A 17,703-nucleotide genomic window follows, 5' to 3' on the forward strand; every position below is an offset into this window, starting at 1 on the left:
GGGCTGCCGCGAGGGGGCGGCGTCGACCGGACCGAAGATCCTATATCGTTGGCGTCGACGGTCGGGGCCGGCGTCATGAGGAGCTGCCGTTAGTGTCGACGCAGTGAGCGGCCTGCACCCGATGTACGGCTGTTTCGAAAAGTGTAACCGACGATGCCGGGAAGGAGGAAGAAGATAAGACGACTGCGCTGTCGTGCCCGAGGTGAGCAGGCTGCTGTGTGTGACTCGTGTGAGTCTGACTGAGGAAAAAATATCTGTAGAACTCACGGCAGTACAGCACAGGATAGACACAAAAAGCTGGAGTAGCTCAGTGGGACAGGCAGCATCTCTGGGGGGAAGGGAATGGGTGGGCGGTTCAGACTTCTTCAGGCTGGTTAGGGATGTCTAACATAAAGAACAATGAATGAAAGATATGTGTATTTTTACAATACTGGAGAGATTTTAGCACAGAACATTAAACATGTCATATCTCCACTGTTTCAAGTAGTATGGTGTTATTTTCTTCCGGGATTATTACTCGAATGTACAAGAGATAGTAGAGATAAAATCAAGTTATGAATTAAATAAATTCCCTGGTTCAACCAGTTTATATCTCAAAAATATCAATTTTTAGGACACCAAAAATGTGACATGCTTTGACACAATGAAATAAAGAGGCAATTTCTGCATTAATTTAACTATAATTCAAAACATTTTCAAGTTTGTTGCTTTGCAGAGATGCTTGTTTCACAGTAATAAGCAAAACCTTTGATGAATTTGGTAGCAATGTTACAAAATTTTGAGATTTTAAAAATCAAGTCTGCAATTTATCCCATCAGATAAAGCATAAAAATAAGTTTAATTTGACACCTAATTCACTTTCATATCTCAAGTATTTAAAAAGTTATGGCCATTTTCATACTCTGGAATTAGCATCTTGTTCCCTATTGATTTTCTATGGACATAACAAAAAAGCTGTGATCGTGGACAGTCAAAAGCCCATAACTTTGTTAAAAATTAAGAGAACTGAATGAAATTTTCAGTTATCATAGATTGAAGCATTCTGAAACAAATATAAATCAATCTTACTTGGATGACCTGAAATTAAAGCATATAATTAGTTAGTTACCCAATTGGAGGTAATTTCAAACCTCAAGAAGCCCTTTTTAATGTAAAAATAAACAGCCTACCTTCTGTTGTCTGCTGTATGAGACCCTGCCGGTTGCCGGTGGTCGCGGGTTTAGAGGTTAATTTTTAAACTACTACAACAATTATATAAAGCCTTTAAAACTAATAATAGCTAAAGCGACGGAATATTCCAGTGATTTTCCGTTAATAATTAACTAGGCTGAACATCCTCGATTGGAACAGCTTAGGGAAAATCGCGTTTTAAACCCGCCCCCCTCTAAACTGCGCCAAAATCGCGCACACCCCGCAGTGACAGATTTTCAGCGACGCTTCAGGTAGGCTTTGCAACATACCTAAATTTGGCATTAAGTGCTCTGAATGGCCATATCCAGTGGTTCCTCTTGAAGTCCACTCTATTTTAGCGTAACCACCGTTACACCACAATGTTAAATGAAGACCAAAGAACTTTCCAAGGAGATTGAAAATGTTATAGTTTACTCAATAGATAATGAAATTATGAGAAGAAAGAAGAAAATAACTTTAATATCAAGATTCTGTAAAAGCTGTTGCATGCCAAAATCAGTGATTTTTTTTTTGGGTGTCCACCAGCACATGTGTAACACCAGCATTTTGCAGTTGCTATATTTCCATCAAATTATGTACCTGCCGTCTCTTATCATGTATGGACAATTACTTCCATAAAGTTTATTCAAAACATGAGAAAAAAAAAGAAAGAAATACTGGAAGAAACAGGAGCTGCTTTCATTTTGGTGTCCACCCTTGAACAGCGTAACGCACGTTTCGGTAGATAACAAGAATGTTACTCATTTAATCACATGCTCCATGTTTATAGCAAGAAAGCACATTTGTATGTTGAAAAACAGCAAAAGTGAAGAAATCGGCTATCATGCTTTAGAAAAAAAATGACTTTCTAAATTTCATGTAACGGTTGTTATGGCGGACACCAAACATAAAGTGTAAAAAAAATGCATAGGAACAAGCAAGGAATTTTGTTCATTAATCACATTTTCTGTAACTTCATGAACTATCTCTCCCTCTCTGAGGGTTTTTGATTAATCTGAATCGTGTTGAAATTTATTTGTGATCTTCAGAATTATGTACGTCACACTTTTTGTACCCAGTATTGGAAAAACACATATGCAAAAAAGTAATGAATCTAAAGGAAACATGCCATTGTCAGCTATTTCTAGGGTGAAAATGAGAAGCTAGTGTGACTTGGGTGGGGTAGGGATAGAGAGAGAGTGAGAGAAATCTATTGATGTCGCCCAAGCAAAATATGAGATGCTGTTCCTCCAATTTTGCGTTTAGCTTCACTCTGACAATGAATGAGACCAAGGTTTGTGTAGGAATGGGAGGGAGAATTAAAGTCTCTGGCAACTGGGAGATCAAGTAGGTTCAGGCGGGCTGAGCGTTCATTTTTTAGGGAACGGGGGTTCGCCTCTTCCACTATAGATGAGGCTCTCACCAGGGTCTCTTCTATACCCCGTAACTCTGCTCTCACTCCCCATCCCCTCACTCGTAACAAAGACAGAGTCCCCCTTGTCCTCACCTTCCACCCTACCAACCGTCACATACAACAAATAATCCTCCGACATTTTCGCCACCTCCAATGGGATCCCACCACTGGCCACATCTTCCCATCTCCTCCACTTTCAGCTTTCCGCAGAGACCGCTCCCTCCGTAACTCCCTGGTCAATTCGTCGCTTCCCACCCTAACCACCCCGTCTCCTCGCACTTTCCCTTGCAACCACAAGAAATGCTACACTTGTTGCTTTACCTCCCCCCTCGACTCCATCCATGGACCAAGCAGTCATTCCAGGTGAGGCAAAGGTTCTTTCTGTCCTGGGCCTCCTCCATGACCAGAGAGAGGCCCAGCGTAAATTGGAGGAGCAGCACCTCATATTTTGCTTGGGTAGTTTACACCCCAGCTGTATGAACATTGACTTCTCCAATTTCAGGGAGTCCCTGCTTTCTCCTCCTTTCCTCTCCCCTTCCCAGCTCTCCCACAGCCTACTGTCTCCGCCTCTTCCTTTCGTCTTCCCCGCCCCCCCATATCGGTCTGAAGAAGGGTCTCGACATAGTTCGAGTCTCCATAGATGCTGCCTTACCCTCTGCGTTTCTCCAGCATTTTTGTCTACCCGGGAAATGATTGCCCAGTCTTCGTTTGGTCTCGCCGATGTATAAGAGTCCACATCTTGAACATCGGATACAGTAGATGAGGTTGGAAGAGGTGCAAGTGAACCTCTGCCTCGCCTGAAAGGACTGTCGTGGTCCCTGGACAGAGTCAAGGGAAGAGGTATAGTGACGGGTTTTGCACCTTCTGTGGTTGCAGGAGAAGGTACCTGGGGGTTGGGTGGGAAGGAGTGAGTCAACCAGGGAGTTGCGGAGGGAACGGTCTGCGAAAGAGATGGAGTTTGGAAAATGTGGCTAGTGGATCCTGTTGGAGGCGGCGGAAATTTCAGAGGATGATGTGTTGTATGCGACAGCTGATGGGGTGGTAGGCGACGAGTAGGGGGATTCTGTCTCTGTTGTGACCAGGGGAGGGGGAGCAAGGGCAGAGTTGCGGGGTACCAAGGAGACACGAGTGAGAGCCTCGTCTATTATGGGAGAGGAGAATGAGGACATCTCGGTTGTTCTAATGTGGAACATCTCATCTTGGGCAACACGGGAACTGTTTCTGTTATAGAATATACAACGAGTCAAGAGTTTTATTGTCATGTGTCCCAGATAGGACAATGAAATTCTTGCTTGCTGCAGCACAACAGAATATATAAACATAATACAGAACTGGAGATAAGAGTTCAGTGTGTCTATATACCATAGACCAATATCCTGGCAGGGAGATTTGCAAAGGCTACCGGGGAGACTTTAAACTAGAACGGTTGGGGGGAGGGACTCAAATAGAGAAAGCTAGTAGACAGTGTGTGAAGCAGGAGGCAGAGAAGATAAGCATGCAGACCCAACGTGTAGGGGGGGGAAAGAAGAAAAAGATAATAAACAGAATAAGAGGTTTGGAGCGAGTGGAGGAGGGTCAGGGCTGTGAGTATTTAAGTCGAGCGCGGGGCTTGCTTTCACAGAGGCCCGGGAACCGTTGGAGCGAGTGGAGGGGGGTCAGGGCTGTGAGTATTTAAATCGAGCGCGGGGCTTTCTTTCACAGAGGCCCGGGAACCGTTGGAGCGAGTGGAGGGGGGTCAGGGCTTACCGAAATCTGTAACGTTCCACACTTCATAGGGAGGGTTCTGGTGGAAGCCGCTGATTGGTGGAAGCAGACTAGAGGAAACAGCTGATTGGGTGCAACCTCAGGTTAGCATTTCTGCTTTCTGGTTAAAGGTACAGTGCTTTAGTAAAGGTACAGTGAGCCAAGGGTACAGTGGGCTAAAGGTACAGTGCTTTAGTAAAGGTACAGTGAGCTAAGGGTACAGTGCTTTAGTAAAGGTACAGTGCTTTTTGTTTATATAATAAAGGTACAGTTTAAAGGTCAAGAGGGAGCAGCTGTTGCGAGTCAGATACCTGCTGATTTCTCCCAGCGGTTTCTATTGTATTATACCTGTTAGTTTGACGTCAGTGGTGGGCAAATTAATGGAAAGAATACTTAGAGATAATATATATAAGCATCTGGATAAACTGGGTCTGATTAGGAACAGTCAACATTGATTTGTGCCTGGAAGGTCATGTTTGACTAATCTTGTTGAATCTTTTGAAGAGGTTACTAGGGAAATTGACGAGGGTAAAGCAGTGGATGTTGTCTATATGGACTTTAGTAAGGCCTTTGACAAGGTTCCTCATGGAAGGTTGGTTAAGAAGGTTCAACTGTTGGGTATAAATGCAGGAGTAGCAAGATGGATTCAACAGTGGCTGAATGGGGGACGCCAGAGGGTAATGGTGGATGGCTGTTTGTCAGGTTGGAGGCAGGTAACTAGTGGGGTGCCTCAGGGATCTGTGTTGGGTCCTTTGTTGTTTGTCATGTACATCAATGATCTGGACGAAGGTGCGGTAAATTGGATTAGTAAGTATGCAGATGATACCAAGATAGGGGGTGTTGTGGATAATGAAGAGGATTTCCAAAGTCTGCAGAGTGATTTAGGCCATTTAGAAGAATGGGCTGAAAGATGGCAGATGGAGTTTAATGCTGATAAATGTGAGGTGCTACACCTTGGCAGGACAAATCAAAATAGGACGTACATGGTAAATGGTTGGGAATTGAAGAATACAGTTGAACAGAGGGATCTGGGAATAACCGTGCATAGTTCCTTGAAGGTGGAATCTCATATAGATAGGGTGGTAAAGAAAGCTTTTGGTATGCTAGCCTTTATAAATCAGAGCATTGAGTATAGAAGCTGGGATGTAATGTTAAAATTATACAAGGCATTGGTGAGACCAAATCTGGAGTATCGTGTACAATTTTGGTCGCCCAATTATAGGAAGGATGTCGACAAAATAGAGAGTACAGAGGAGATTTACTAGAATGTTGCCTGGGTTTCAGCAACTAAGTTACAGAGAAAGGTTGAATAAGTTAGGTCTTTATTCTCTGGAGCGCAGAAGGTTAAGGGGGGACTTGATAAAGGTCTTTAAAATGATGAGAGGGATAGACAGAGTTGATGTGGACAAGCTTTTCCCTTTGAGAATAGGGAAGATTCAAACAAGAGGACATGACTTCAGAATTAAGGGACAGAAGTTTAGGGGTAACACGAGGGGGAACTTCTTTACTCGGAGAGTGGTAGCGGTGTGGAATGAGCTTCCAGTGGAAGTGGTGGAGGCAGGTTCGATGGTATCATTTAAAAATAAATTGGATAGGCATATGGATGAGAAGGGAATGGAGGGTTATGGTACGAGTGCAGGCAGGTGGGACTAAGGGAAAATAATTGTTCGGCACGGACTTGTAGGGCCGAGATGGCCTGTTTCCGTGCTGTAATTGTTATATGGTATATGGTTATATGATGTGGAATCAATATGGGTAGAGCTGCCAAACACTAAGGGGCAAAAAACGCTAGTGGGAGTTGTGCACAGGCCACCTAACAGTAGTAGTGGAGTTGGGAATGGCATCAAACAGGAAATTAGAAATGCGTGCAACAAAGGTAAAACAGTTATAATGGATGACTTCAATCTACATATAGATTGGGTGAATCAAATTGGCAGGGGTGCTGAGGAAGTGGATTTCTTGGAATGTATGCGGGATAGTTTTCTAAACCAACATGTAGAGGAACCAACGAGAGAGCAGGCTATTCTAGACTGGGTATTGAGTAATGAGGGAGGGTTAGTTAGCAGTCTTGTTGTGCGTGGCCCCTTGGGCAAAGGTGACCATAATATGGTTGAGTTCTTCATTGGGATGGAGAGTGACATAATTAATTCAGAAACAAGGGTTCTGAACTTAAAGAAAGGTAACTTTGAGGGTATGAGACGTGAATTGGCCAAGATAGACTGGCAAAGGGCTTAATTAGGAAAGGGAAAATAGATTATGAAAGAAAACTGGCAGGGAACATAAAAACTGACTGCAAAAGTTTTTATAGATATGTGAAGAGAAAAAATTAGTTAAAATAAATGTAGGTCCCTTGCAGTCAGAAGCAGGTGAATTGATCATGGGGAACAAGGCAGGCAAATTGAATATTACACAAAAAAGCTGGAGAAACTCAGCGGGTGCAGCAGCATCTATGGAGCGAAGGAAATAGGCAACGTTTCGGGCCGAAACCCTTCTTCAGAATTGAGGCAGGCAAATTGAATAACTACTTTGGTTCTGTATTCACTAAGGAAGACTTAAATAATCTGCCGGAAATAGCAGGGGACCGAGGGTCAAATGGGATGGAGGAACTGAGTGAAATCCAGGTTAGCCGGGAAGTGGTGTTAGGTAAATTGAATGGATTAAAGGCCGATAAATCCCCAGGGACAGATAGGCTGCATCCCAGAGTACTTAAGGAAGTAGCCACAGAAATAGTGGATGCATTAGTGATAATTTTTCAAAACTCTAGATTCTGGAGTAGTTCCTGAGGATTGGAGGGTAGCTAATGTAACCCCACTTTTTAAAAAGGGAGGGAGAGAGAAAACGGGGAATTACAGACCAGTTAGCCTAACATCGGTAGTGGGGAAACTGCTAGAGTCAGTTATTAAAGATGGGATAGCAGCACATTTGGAAAGTGGTGAAATCATTGGACAAAGTCAGCATGGATTTATGAAAGGTAAATCATATCTGACGAATCTTATAGAATTTTTTGAGGATGTAACTAGTAGAGTGGATAAGGGAGAACCAGTAGATGTGTTATATCTGGACTTTCAGAGGCTTTCGACAAGGTCCCACATAAGAGATTAGTATGCAAACTTAAAGCACACGGTATTGGGGGTTCAGTATTGATGTGGCTAGAGAACTGGCTAGCAGACAGGAAGCAAAGAGTAGGAGTAAACGGGTCCTTTTCAGAATGGCTAGTGGGGTACCGCAAGGCTCAGTGTTGGGACCCCAGCTATTTACAATATATATTGATGATTTGGACGAGGGAATTGAATGCAACATCTCCAAGTTTGCGGATGACACCAAGCTGGGGGGCAGTGTTAATTGTGAGAAGGATGCTAGGAGGCTGCAAGGTGACTTGGATAGGCTGGGTGAGTGGGCAAATGCATGGCAGATGCAGTATAATGTGGATAAATGTGAGGTTATCCACTTTGGTGGCAAAAACAGGAAAATAGACTATTATCTGAATGGTGGCCGAATAAGAAAAGGAGAGATGCAACGAGACCTGGGTGTCATGGTACACCAGTCATTGAAAGTAGGCATGCAGTGAAGAAAGCGAATGGTATGTTAGCATTCATAGCAAAAGGATTTGAGTATAGGAGCAGGGAGGTTCTACTGCAGTTGTACAGGGTCTTGGTGAGATCACACCTGGAGTATTGCGTACAGTTTTGGTCTCCTAATCTGAGGAAGGACATTCTTGCCATAGAGGGAGTACAGAGAAGGTTCACCAGACTGATTCCTGGGATGGCAGGACTTTCATATGAAGAAAGACTGGATAGACTCGGCTTGTACTCGCTAGAATTTAGAAGATTGAGGGGGGATCTTAGAGAAACTTACAAAATTCTTTAGGGGTTGGACAGGCTAGATGCAGGAAGATTGTTCCCGATGTTGGGGAAGTCCAGAACAAGGGGTCACAGTTTAAGGATAAAGGGGAAATCTTTTAGGACTGAGATGAGAAAAACATTTTTTACAGAGTGGTGAATCTGTGGAATTCTCTGCCACAGAAGGTAGTTGAGGCCAGTTATTTTGCTATATTTAAGAGGGTGTTAGATGTGGCCCTTGTGGCTAAAGGGATCAAGGGGTATGGAGAGAAGGCAGGTACAGGATACGGAGTTGGATGATCAGCCATGATCGTATTGAATGGCGGTGCAGGCTCGAAGGACCGAATGGCCTACTCCTGCAACTATTTTCTATGTTTCTAGATATATATACATTAAATAAACAGATAAAGTGCAATAGTAATAATAGTCTGTTATTGTTCAGAGCTTGTTTGATGTTCAGTGCTGGAATAACTCTGCGGCTCAGGCAGCACCGCTGAGAATATGGAGAGGTAATGCTTTGGGTCGGAACCCTTCTTCAGACTGATTAAAGGTCCCGACCTGAAATGTCTGTTCATGTTCCCCAGAGTTGCTGCCTGACAGATCTGCTGAGTTACACCAGTACTTTTTGCTACATTTGCTACAACAGAGCAGTACAGGGACTGTGTCTGTTATAGAACATACAACAGAACAGCACAAGGACAGGCAATTTATCCCACAATATGTGCTGAACATGATGCCAAGACCTTCTCTCGTATATCTGCACTTAAACCTTGACTCTCCATTCCCTGCATATCCAAAGGTCTCTTAATTGCCACTATTGCATTTGCCTCCACCTCTACCCCTGGCAGTGTGTTCCAGGCCCCACTATGTGTAAAACAGAACTCGCCTCGCACATCACCATTAAACGTTGCCCCTCTCACCTTAAAGCAATGCTTTCTAGTCTTTGATTTTAGCATCTTGAGAAAAGGGTTCTGACTGTCAACGTAATATGTGCCTCATAATATTATGTACTTGTCAGGTCCCCTCTCAACCTGTGGCATTCCAGAGAAAACAATCCAAGTCTGTTCAACCTCTCCCTGTAGTTAACATATCCCAATCCAGGCATCATTCTGGTAAACTTCCTCTGCACTTGCCAAAACCTCCATATCCATCCTTTAACGGGGCAGCCAGAACTGCACAGGTCATTTTACTTTCCCCATTCTCCTGATTTGAACAAATATAATCAGATGTCCGAGCTAGACACAATTGCTGGAGTAACTGAGCCGGACATGAAGCATCTCTAAATGTGTGATTTAGAGACAATTTAATTAAAAAAAAAAGTTTAAAAAAAAAGTTTTTTTTTCCTCCATAAACTGTTACATTGTTTCTCCACGGTTGAAATGTCAGAGAATCCACAACAAAACTTTTATTTATGTCTCCATTATGGGGTTGCCCTTGCAAAGTCCAAGCTTCTCGCCGAGGATTGCACAAGGAATTGATCGGGTAGATGCACAGAGTCTCTCGTCCAGAGTAGGGGAATCGAGGACCAGAGGACATGGGTTCAAGGTGAAGGGGAAAAGATTTAATAGGAATCTGAGGGGTAACTTTTTCACACAAAGTGTGGTGTGTGTGTGGAACAAGCTGCCAGAGGAGGTAGTTGAGGCTGGGGCTATGTGGTAAAGAGTGGCTGAGTGGCATATGTGATAAAGGCTAAACGTGATATGAGACAAAAGATGTCAGATAAGGAGTGAAATGTACATTATACTGCATCTGCCATGTATCTGCCCACGCGCCCAGTCTATCCAAGTCATTCTGCATCCTCATCGCAGCTCACACTGCCACCCAGCTTTGTGTCATCTGCAAACTTGGAGATGTCACATTTAATTCCATTGTCTAAATTGTTAATATATATTGTAAATAACTGGGGTCCCAGCACCGAGCCTTGCGGAACCCCACTCATCATTGCCTGCTATTCTGAAAAGGACCCGTTAATTCCTACTCTGCTTCATGTCTGCCAACCAGTTCTCTATCCATGTCAATACCATACCCCCAATACCATGTGCTCTAATTTTGCACACTAATCGCTTGTGTGGGACCTTGTCAAAGGCTTTTTGAAAGTCCAGATACACCACATCCAGTGGCTCTCCCATATCCATTCTACTTGTTACATCCTCAAAAAATTCCAGAAGATTTGTCCAGCATGATTTCCCCTGATAAATCCATGCTGACTTTGACCGATCCTGTCCCTGCTTTCCAAATGCGCTGCTACATCTTTAACAATCGACACCAACATCTTCCCAATTACTGATGTAAGGCTAACTGGTCTATAATTCCCTATAAAAGTGGAGTTACATTGGCTACCCTCCAGTCCACAGGAACTGATCCAGAGTCGAGAGAATTCAATTCAACTTTATTGTCATTGCACAAATACAAGTATAGGTACAGGTACAACGAAATGCAGTTTAGCGTCTGGTCATAGTCATAGTGCAAGATAGTAGAAGTAAAGATAAAAATACAAAGTTGGCATATAATAAAAGTAAAAAAAATAAAAAAATACTGGTTAACAATGTGTGGATTGTGGATGAATTAAAACTGATACATAGGCAGATAACTGTATACAAGTGGGAGAGTCTAAGGATGGCTAGCGTCGGGACTCTGAGTTCAGCAGTGTAATGGTGTTGTTGAAAAAGCTGTTCCTCAGCCTGCTTGTGCGAGACCTTGGAAAATGATCACCAATGCATCCACGATTTCTAGGGCCACCTCCATGAGTTCTCTGGGATGCAGACCATCAGGCCCTGGGGATTTATCTGCCTTCAGTCCCAACAGTTTACCTAACATCATTTTCTGACTAATTTGAATTCCCTTCAGTTCCTCCCTCCCACTAGATGTCTTTTGTGGTGCTGTTTTCAATCTGGTGTAGAATTTAAATGCTCCTTAGCACGAAAATGAATGTTGGGATAAGCTTGATCAATATAATGATTTACCTGTTGATACAAAAGAGAAAATGGATGTGACCTTTGGGTCGGTACCCTTCTTCAGACCTGAAATTTTACCTATCCATTTTCTCCAGAGACACTGCCTGACTCTGAATTACTCCAGTATTTTGTGTCTTCTTTACCTGTTAAGTTGCTACTTTTCATTGGCAGTTGAGTTAAAGATAGTTGTAGATAAGTGCTGGCACTTGTACTTGTAGCTGATAGTGCTGTAGTATCGAAAGATGAATTACATAATTACATTAAGTTGGATACTTAAAAGAAATTATCATGCACTAGGAAATCTTGAATATAGTGTAGTAGTTTTTGTGTGTAATTAATAATTTATGAACATTACTTATTTAGTGACAGGATTTTTTAAAAGGATCAGTGAAACATGGTTGCAGGAGGGCTGTGATTGGAAACTAAATATTCCAGGATTTCGTTGCTTCAGGTGTGATAGAATTGGAGGGGCAAGAGGTGGAGGTGTTGCATTGCTTATCAGGGAAGATATTACAGCAGTGCTTTGGCAGGCTAGATTAGAGGGCTCGTCTAGGGAGGCTATTTGGGTGGAACTAAGAAATGGGAAAGGGGTAGCAACACTTATAGGGGTGTATTATAGACCGCCAAATGGGGATCGAGAATTGGAAGAGCAAATGTAAGGAGATAGCAGATATTAGTAGTAAGCACAGGGTAGTGATTGTGGGACATTTCAATTTTCCACACATAGACTGGGAAACACATTCTGTAAATGGGCTGGATGGGTTGGAGTTTGTAAAATGTGTGCAGGATAGTTTTTTGCAGCAATACATAGAGGTACCTACTAGAGGAGGGGCGGTGCTGGACCTCCTGTTAGGAAATGAGACAGGTCAGGTGGCAGAGGTATGCGTTGGGGAACAGTTCGGGACCAGTGATCACAATACCATTAGTTTCAATATAATTATGGAGAGGGTCAGAACTGGACCTAGGGTTGAGATTTTTGATTGGAGAAAGGCTAACTTTGAGGAGATGCGAAAGGATTTAAAAGGAGTAAATTGGGACAGTTTGTTTTATGGGAAAGATGTGGAAGAGAAAGGGAGGACATTTAAAGGTGACATTTTAACAGTACAGAATCTTTATGTCCCTGTTCGGTTGAAAGGAAATAGTAAAAATTGGAAAGCCATGGTTTTCAAAGGAAATTGGACACGGTTCAGAAAAAGAGAGAGATCTACAATAATTATAGGCAGCATAGAGTAAATGAGGTGCTTGAGTAGTATAAAGAATGTAAAAAGAATCTTAAGAAATAAATCAGAAAAGCTAAAAGAAGATATGAGGTTGCTTTGGCAAGTAAAGTGAAAGTAAGTCATAGAAACATAGAAACATAGAAATTAGGTGCAGGAGTAGGTCATTCGGCCCTTCGAGCCTGCACCGCCATTTAATATGATCATGGCTGATCATCCAACTCAGTATCCCGTACCTGCCTTCTCTCCATACCCTCTGATCCCCTTGGCCACAAGGGCCACATCTAACTCCAAAGGGTTTCTACAGCTATATTAATAGCAAAAGGATAACGAGGGATAAAATTGGTCCATTAGAGAGTCAGAGTGAACAGCTATCTGCAGAGCCAAAAGAGATGGGGGAGATATTGAACAATTTCTTTTCTTTGGTATTCACCAAGGAGAAGGATAGTGAATTATGTGAGGTAAGGGAAACAAGTAGAGCAGCTATGGAAACTACGAGATTGAAAGAAGAGGAAGTATTGACACTTTTGAGAAATATAAAAGTGGATAAGTCTCCAGGTCCGGACAGGATATTCCCTAAGACATTGAGGGAAGTTAGTGTAGAAATAGCAGGGGCTATGACAGAAATATTTCAAATGTCATTAGGAACAGGAATAGTACCGGAGGATTGGCATACTGCGCATGTTGTTCCATTGTTTAAAAAGGGGTCTAAGAGTAAACCTAGCAATTATACACCTGTTTGACGTCAGTGGTGGGCAAATTAATGGAAAGGATACAGGTGCACAACCTTTTATCCGGTGTTCCGGAAACCGAAAAACTCTGAAAACCGGCCATTTTTTCCAGATGTCGTCTGCGCACCAAAGCTCGCGTTTGGCGCCAAACTTGACCCGAAACGACCCACGGTCAACCCAGGTCTGTACTACTGTAACGGCTTCCTCCTCGCGGAGACCGGGAGACGCTTAAACATCTGTAAATCATTGCTTAAATGTTAGTCAGTTAGTTTGGAGGGCTTTTATGTGAAGCGGGGGTGAAGGGGTAAACTTTAATTCTTAGTCCCCTACCTGGTTGGAGAGGCGGGGAGCGGTCAATGCCTTACCGGGTCGCCGTGCAGTAAGCTCCGCAGCACTGTGGCCGGTGGGGCAGCGGGCGGCGCCGGTTGTAGCTCCGACCCCGGCAACTCTACCCCTGGCTGCGAGGCGCTCCAAATCCAGCGCGGCCCGCGGCCGGACGCCCCAGCTCCGCGAATGTCGGGAGTCGGCGGCGTCTCAGCGCTGGGATACCAGCGGGGAGCAGGCAATGCCTTACCGGGTCGCCGTGCGGCAAGCTCCGGAGCGCTGTGGCCGCCGATTCCCAACGTTCGCGGAGCGTCGCTGGATTTGGAGCCGCGCAGCCAGGGGTAGAGTTGCCGGGGTCGGAGCTCCAACCGGTGCCGCCCGCGGCCGGACGGAGCCCCCAGCTCCGCGAGGTTGGGAGTCGCTGACCAGGTAGGGGACTCAGAATTAAAGTTTCCCCCTTCACCCCTACTCCACCACCACCACATAAAATCCCTCCAAACTAACTGACTAACATTTATGCAATGATTTACAATGATTCTCCCGGTCTCTGGGGAGGAGGCAGCTGCTCCAGACTTTTCAAGCCGCCCGCGCTACCTACCTAATCTACGCTAAAAATGTTCCATTCGGAAATCCGAAAATGTGTCTGGTCCCAAGGCTTTCGGATAAAAGGTTGTGCACCTGTACTTGGAAATAATATATATAAGCATCTGGATAAACAGGGTCTGATTAGGAACAGTCAACATGGATTTGTGCCTGGAAGGTCATGTTTGACTAATCTTCTTGAATTTTTTGAATAGGTTACTCGGGAAATTGATGAGGGTAAAGCAGTGGATGTTGTATATATGGACTTCAGTAAGACCTTTGACAAGGTTCCTCACGGAAGGTTGGTTAAGAAGGTTCAATGGTTGGGTATTAATAGTGGAGTAGCAAGATGGATTCAACAGTGGCCGAATGGGAGATGCCAGAGAGTAATGGTGGATGGCTGTTTGTCAGGTTGGAGGCCAGTGACTAGTGGGGTGCCACAGGACAAATCAAAATAGGACGTACATGGTAAATGGTAGTGAATTGAAGAATGCAGGTGAACAGAGGGATCTGGGAATAACTGCACAGTTCCCTGAAAGTGGAATCTCATGTAGATAGGGTGGTAAAGAAAGCTTTTGGTATGCTAGCCTTTATAAATCAGGGCATTGAGTATAGAAGTTGGGATGTAATGTTAAAATTGTACAAGGCATTGGTGAGGCCAATTCTGAAGTATGGTGTACAATTTTGGTCGCCTAATTATGGGAAGGATGTCAACAAAATAGAGCGAGTACAGAGGAGATTTACTAGAATGTTGCCTGGGTTTCAGCAACTAAGTTACAGAGAAAGGTTGAACAAGGAGGGCTTTATTCTTTGGAGCACAGAAGGTTAAGGGGGGGGACTTGATAGAGGTCTTTAAAATGATGAGAGGGATAGACAGAGTTGACGTGGATAAGCTTTTCCCACTGAGAGTAGGGAAGATTCAAACAAGGGGACATGACTTGAGAATTAAGGGCAGATGTTTAGGGGTAACATGAGGGGGAACTTCTTTACTCAGAGAGTGGTAGCTGTGTGGAATGAGCTTCCAGTGAAGGTGGTGGAGGCAGGTTCGTTTTTATCATTTAAAAATAAATTGGATAGTTATATGGACGGGAAAGGAATGGAGGGTTATGGTCTGAGCGCAGGTATATGGGACTAGGGGAGAATATGTGTTCAGCACGGACTAGAAGGGTCGAGATGGTCTGTTTCCGTGCTGTAATTGTTATATGGTTATATGGATAGGAAAGCAGAGTCAGTTGAACACCAATTTAATTAATGTGAGTTTTATAACGTGCAGTACAGATGAGTCGAGCATTAGAACTGCTTCAGAATAACTGGAAAAAATTGAATGGATGGGGTAGAAGAAGTGTACTTATCGAGAAAAATGCATATGAGATGGCATTTTCGCACTCCTTGGTCTAAATGCATTGAGACTTTGACATATGTAGTCAGAAGTTCATCAGATTTGCTGGAGAATTTGGTGGAAGGAATGAGACTTTTTTGAAGAGATGGTTTGACTAAGTTGGTCTAAGTTGTTCATGGCCTCCATTGTACTTTTTAAAATTAGCTTATCGAATAATATCTATTGTTTTATCAACTATTGCTTTTATTTTATTAATAATACCAGGGAAGACTTAAAGATTTGTAATGCTACTGCCGAGATAATTTTGAAAATGAGCGAGAATGCAGAAGGATATATTTGACATAATCGTGTGATATTAAAATTTAGATTTTTTTAAAAGTATTAAGTGGTTAAATACATAGCAAATCTTCATAGTATCATGCACATTTTAATTTCAGCTATCTTTATTTTTTTTTAAGTAGCTTTATGTCATTAAAATATCCCAAAATGCATTATTGGAAAGTTATTTTCCAATAATTTATTTTGACACAGCTATTCAGGGCAGATGATCAGAAGGTGTTGTTAATTTTGAAAAGCTTATTAAGGGAAGGGAGAAATCTGAATGATAGTGGTTTGGGGAGAGAATACCAGATCCTGAAGCCTAGACAGCCAAAGGCATTGTCACCAGAAGGTGTCTGAAAATGGATCCCAACATGAAACATCACCTATCCATGTTTTTGAGAGATGCTGCCTGACCCACCGAGTTACTGCAGCACTTTTGTCTTTTTTGTAAACCAGCAACTGCGGTTCCTTGTTTCTATATTGTCCTAAATGCTGGCTCAAATATGGTTCCATGCATTAAGATTTGAATATTTCACTTGTAGTCTTTGAGAAAATCCTAAAAGGCTACTAACACACTTATTTTAACCAATGGTATTTCAGAATTTGTTGATGGCGCAAATATATACACTCCTCCAGACAGCATGGACATGTTGGCTACCAAGTACAAGGTAATGAGAAAAATATGCATTTATAATGCTAATTTCTGGTAAAGGTGCGCATATTGAAAATAACACTTTTTTTGTTTCCCTCCAAGGAGAAGTGTAAAGTGGAATCGAGTACAGAGTCTGACTCGGATGCCTGCACCACTGAGGTAACTTATTTCATTCAAAATGGTCACAAATTATAGGCACTTTTGAACTGCTGCTTTATCTATCCACTACAGGTTTTTAACCGAAATTTACCCGATTCCATCAAGAATTGTGATACAGTAACCCAAGTGAGTATTTTCCTGGTACTTAAAAAATAAATAACGTTAGACTGTACATCAAAATAAAGAATAAACATAGACAAGAAGGGTCTCGACCCAAAAGGTCACCCATTCCTTCTCTCCAGAGTTACTCAATGTAGAATGTATCAATCAACAGCAATACGCTGCAAGACGATGAATATTATAAGCTGCCAACATTTGAATTATTGTTTCAAAATTTCTAACTAATGGTTACAGTTATGCTATGGGGTTGCATTAGATATGTTTTGCTTTTCACAATACAGGTGCACAACCTTTTATCCGAAGTTCCAAATAACGAAAAGCTGTGAATAGCGACATTTTTTCGGTCCTTGAAAAAAGGTCCTTGAAGACGTTCACCGAGGGCGGCCCGCAGAGGTGACAGCGGAACCTCCGGTCGGTCCTCGAAGAAAGGGGAACTAAATCCCCATTCATAAAAGAGAAGGTGAGGGTATATTGCGCGGGAGGGTTAATAATTGACAATCTGCTGCTGCCTGCCCGTTGAGTTAAAAATGTTCCCACGGTAGACTCGCGATACACAGTGTATCGTGAGTCTTGCGTGGGAACTTTTTAACTCAGCGGGCAGGTAGCAGCAGATTGTCGCTCCCTTCAGTTTCACCCCACCTACACCCCTCTGCTTCCCGGCCATGTGTGTGACCCCTTCCCTCCCCTCTCCAGCTCCCCGCGCATTGCACCAGCGCGGGGGCTTTGCACTGTCTTCACGTCGGAGTTGCCAGCCAGCAGGTCAGTGCCAGTCACCGGAGACGTCAGGACCAACGGGGCACCGGCCCCCAGGCCCACTGCAAGCACAGAGATCCCAGAGACCCACAGCCAGCAGCAGCCCAGCCCCGTTCCAACTCCAGAGGAACACGCTCCCCGTAGGGACAGAAGCTGATGGTGTGCAAAGTACGTCTTGGTCTTGGGGTTGCGGATGAGGGGGCGCAGCTCGGGCTGTGACGTCTCCGGCCACCCCCCTATACAGGAGCTGAGACTGGGAACTGTGGGGTTGTTTGCAGTTGCAGAGGGAGGGGGTAAGGGCGGTACAGTTCCCAGTCTCAGCTCCATTCTAGGGGGTGACCGGAGACGTCAGGACCAACGGGACACCGACTGCAAGCACGGAGAT

The 17,703-nt window shown here is 43.6% G+C and overlaps 1 protein-coding gene across 5 annotated transcripts in view; it reads left to right on the forward strand.

Annotated features, from left to right (window-relative positions):
* The window catches only part of LOC129700544 (uncharacterized), a 41,941-nt gene continuing 24,238 nt past the window's right edge, over positions 1–17,703 (forward strand). For 2 of the 5 annotated variants that reach the window (XM_055641147.1, XM_055641145.1), the window contains exons 1-4: positions 2–202; positions 16,235–16,302; positions 16,389–16,445; positions 16,518–16,571. In XM_055641147.1, coding sequence (XP_055497122.1) covers positions 154–202; positions 16,235–16,302; positions 16,389–16,445; positions 16,518–16,571 — 228 coding nt within the window. In that variant the 5' untranslated portion in view covers positions 2–153. Of the gene's footprint in view, positions 203–16,234; positions 16,303–16,388; positions 16,446–16,517; positions 16,572–17,703 lie in introns of all 5 variants that reach the window. The other 3 variants (XM_055641146.1, XM_055641149.1, XM_055641148.1) reach the window with 3 other exon arrangements.

The sequence above is a fragment of the Leucoraja erinacea genome, chromosome 9 (genome assembly GCF_028641065.1).
Source record: "Leucoraja erinacea ecotype New England chromosome 9, Leri_hhj_1, whole genome shotgun sequence".
Classification (NCBI taxonomy): domain Eukaryota; kingdom Metazoa; phylum Chordata; class Chondrichthyes; order Rajiformes; family Rajidae; genus Leucoraja; species Leucoraja erinaceus.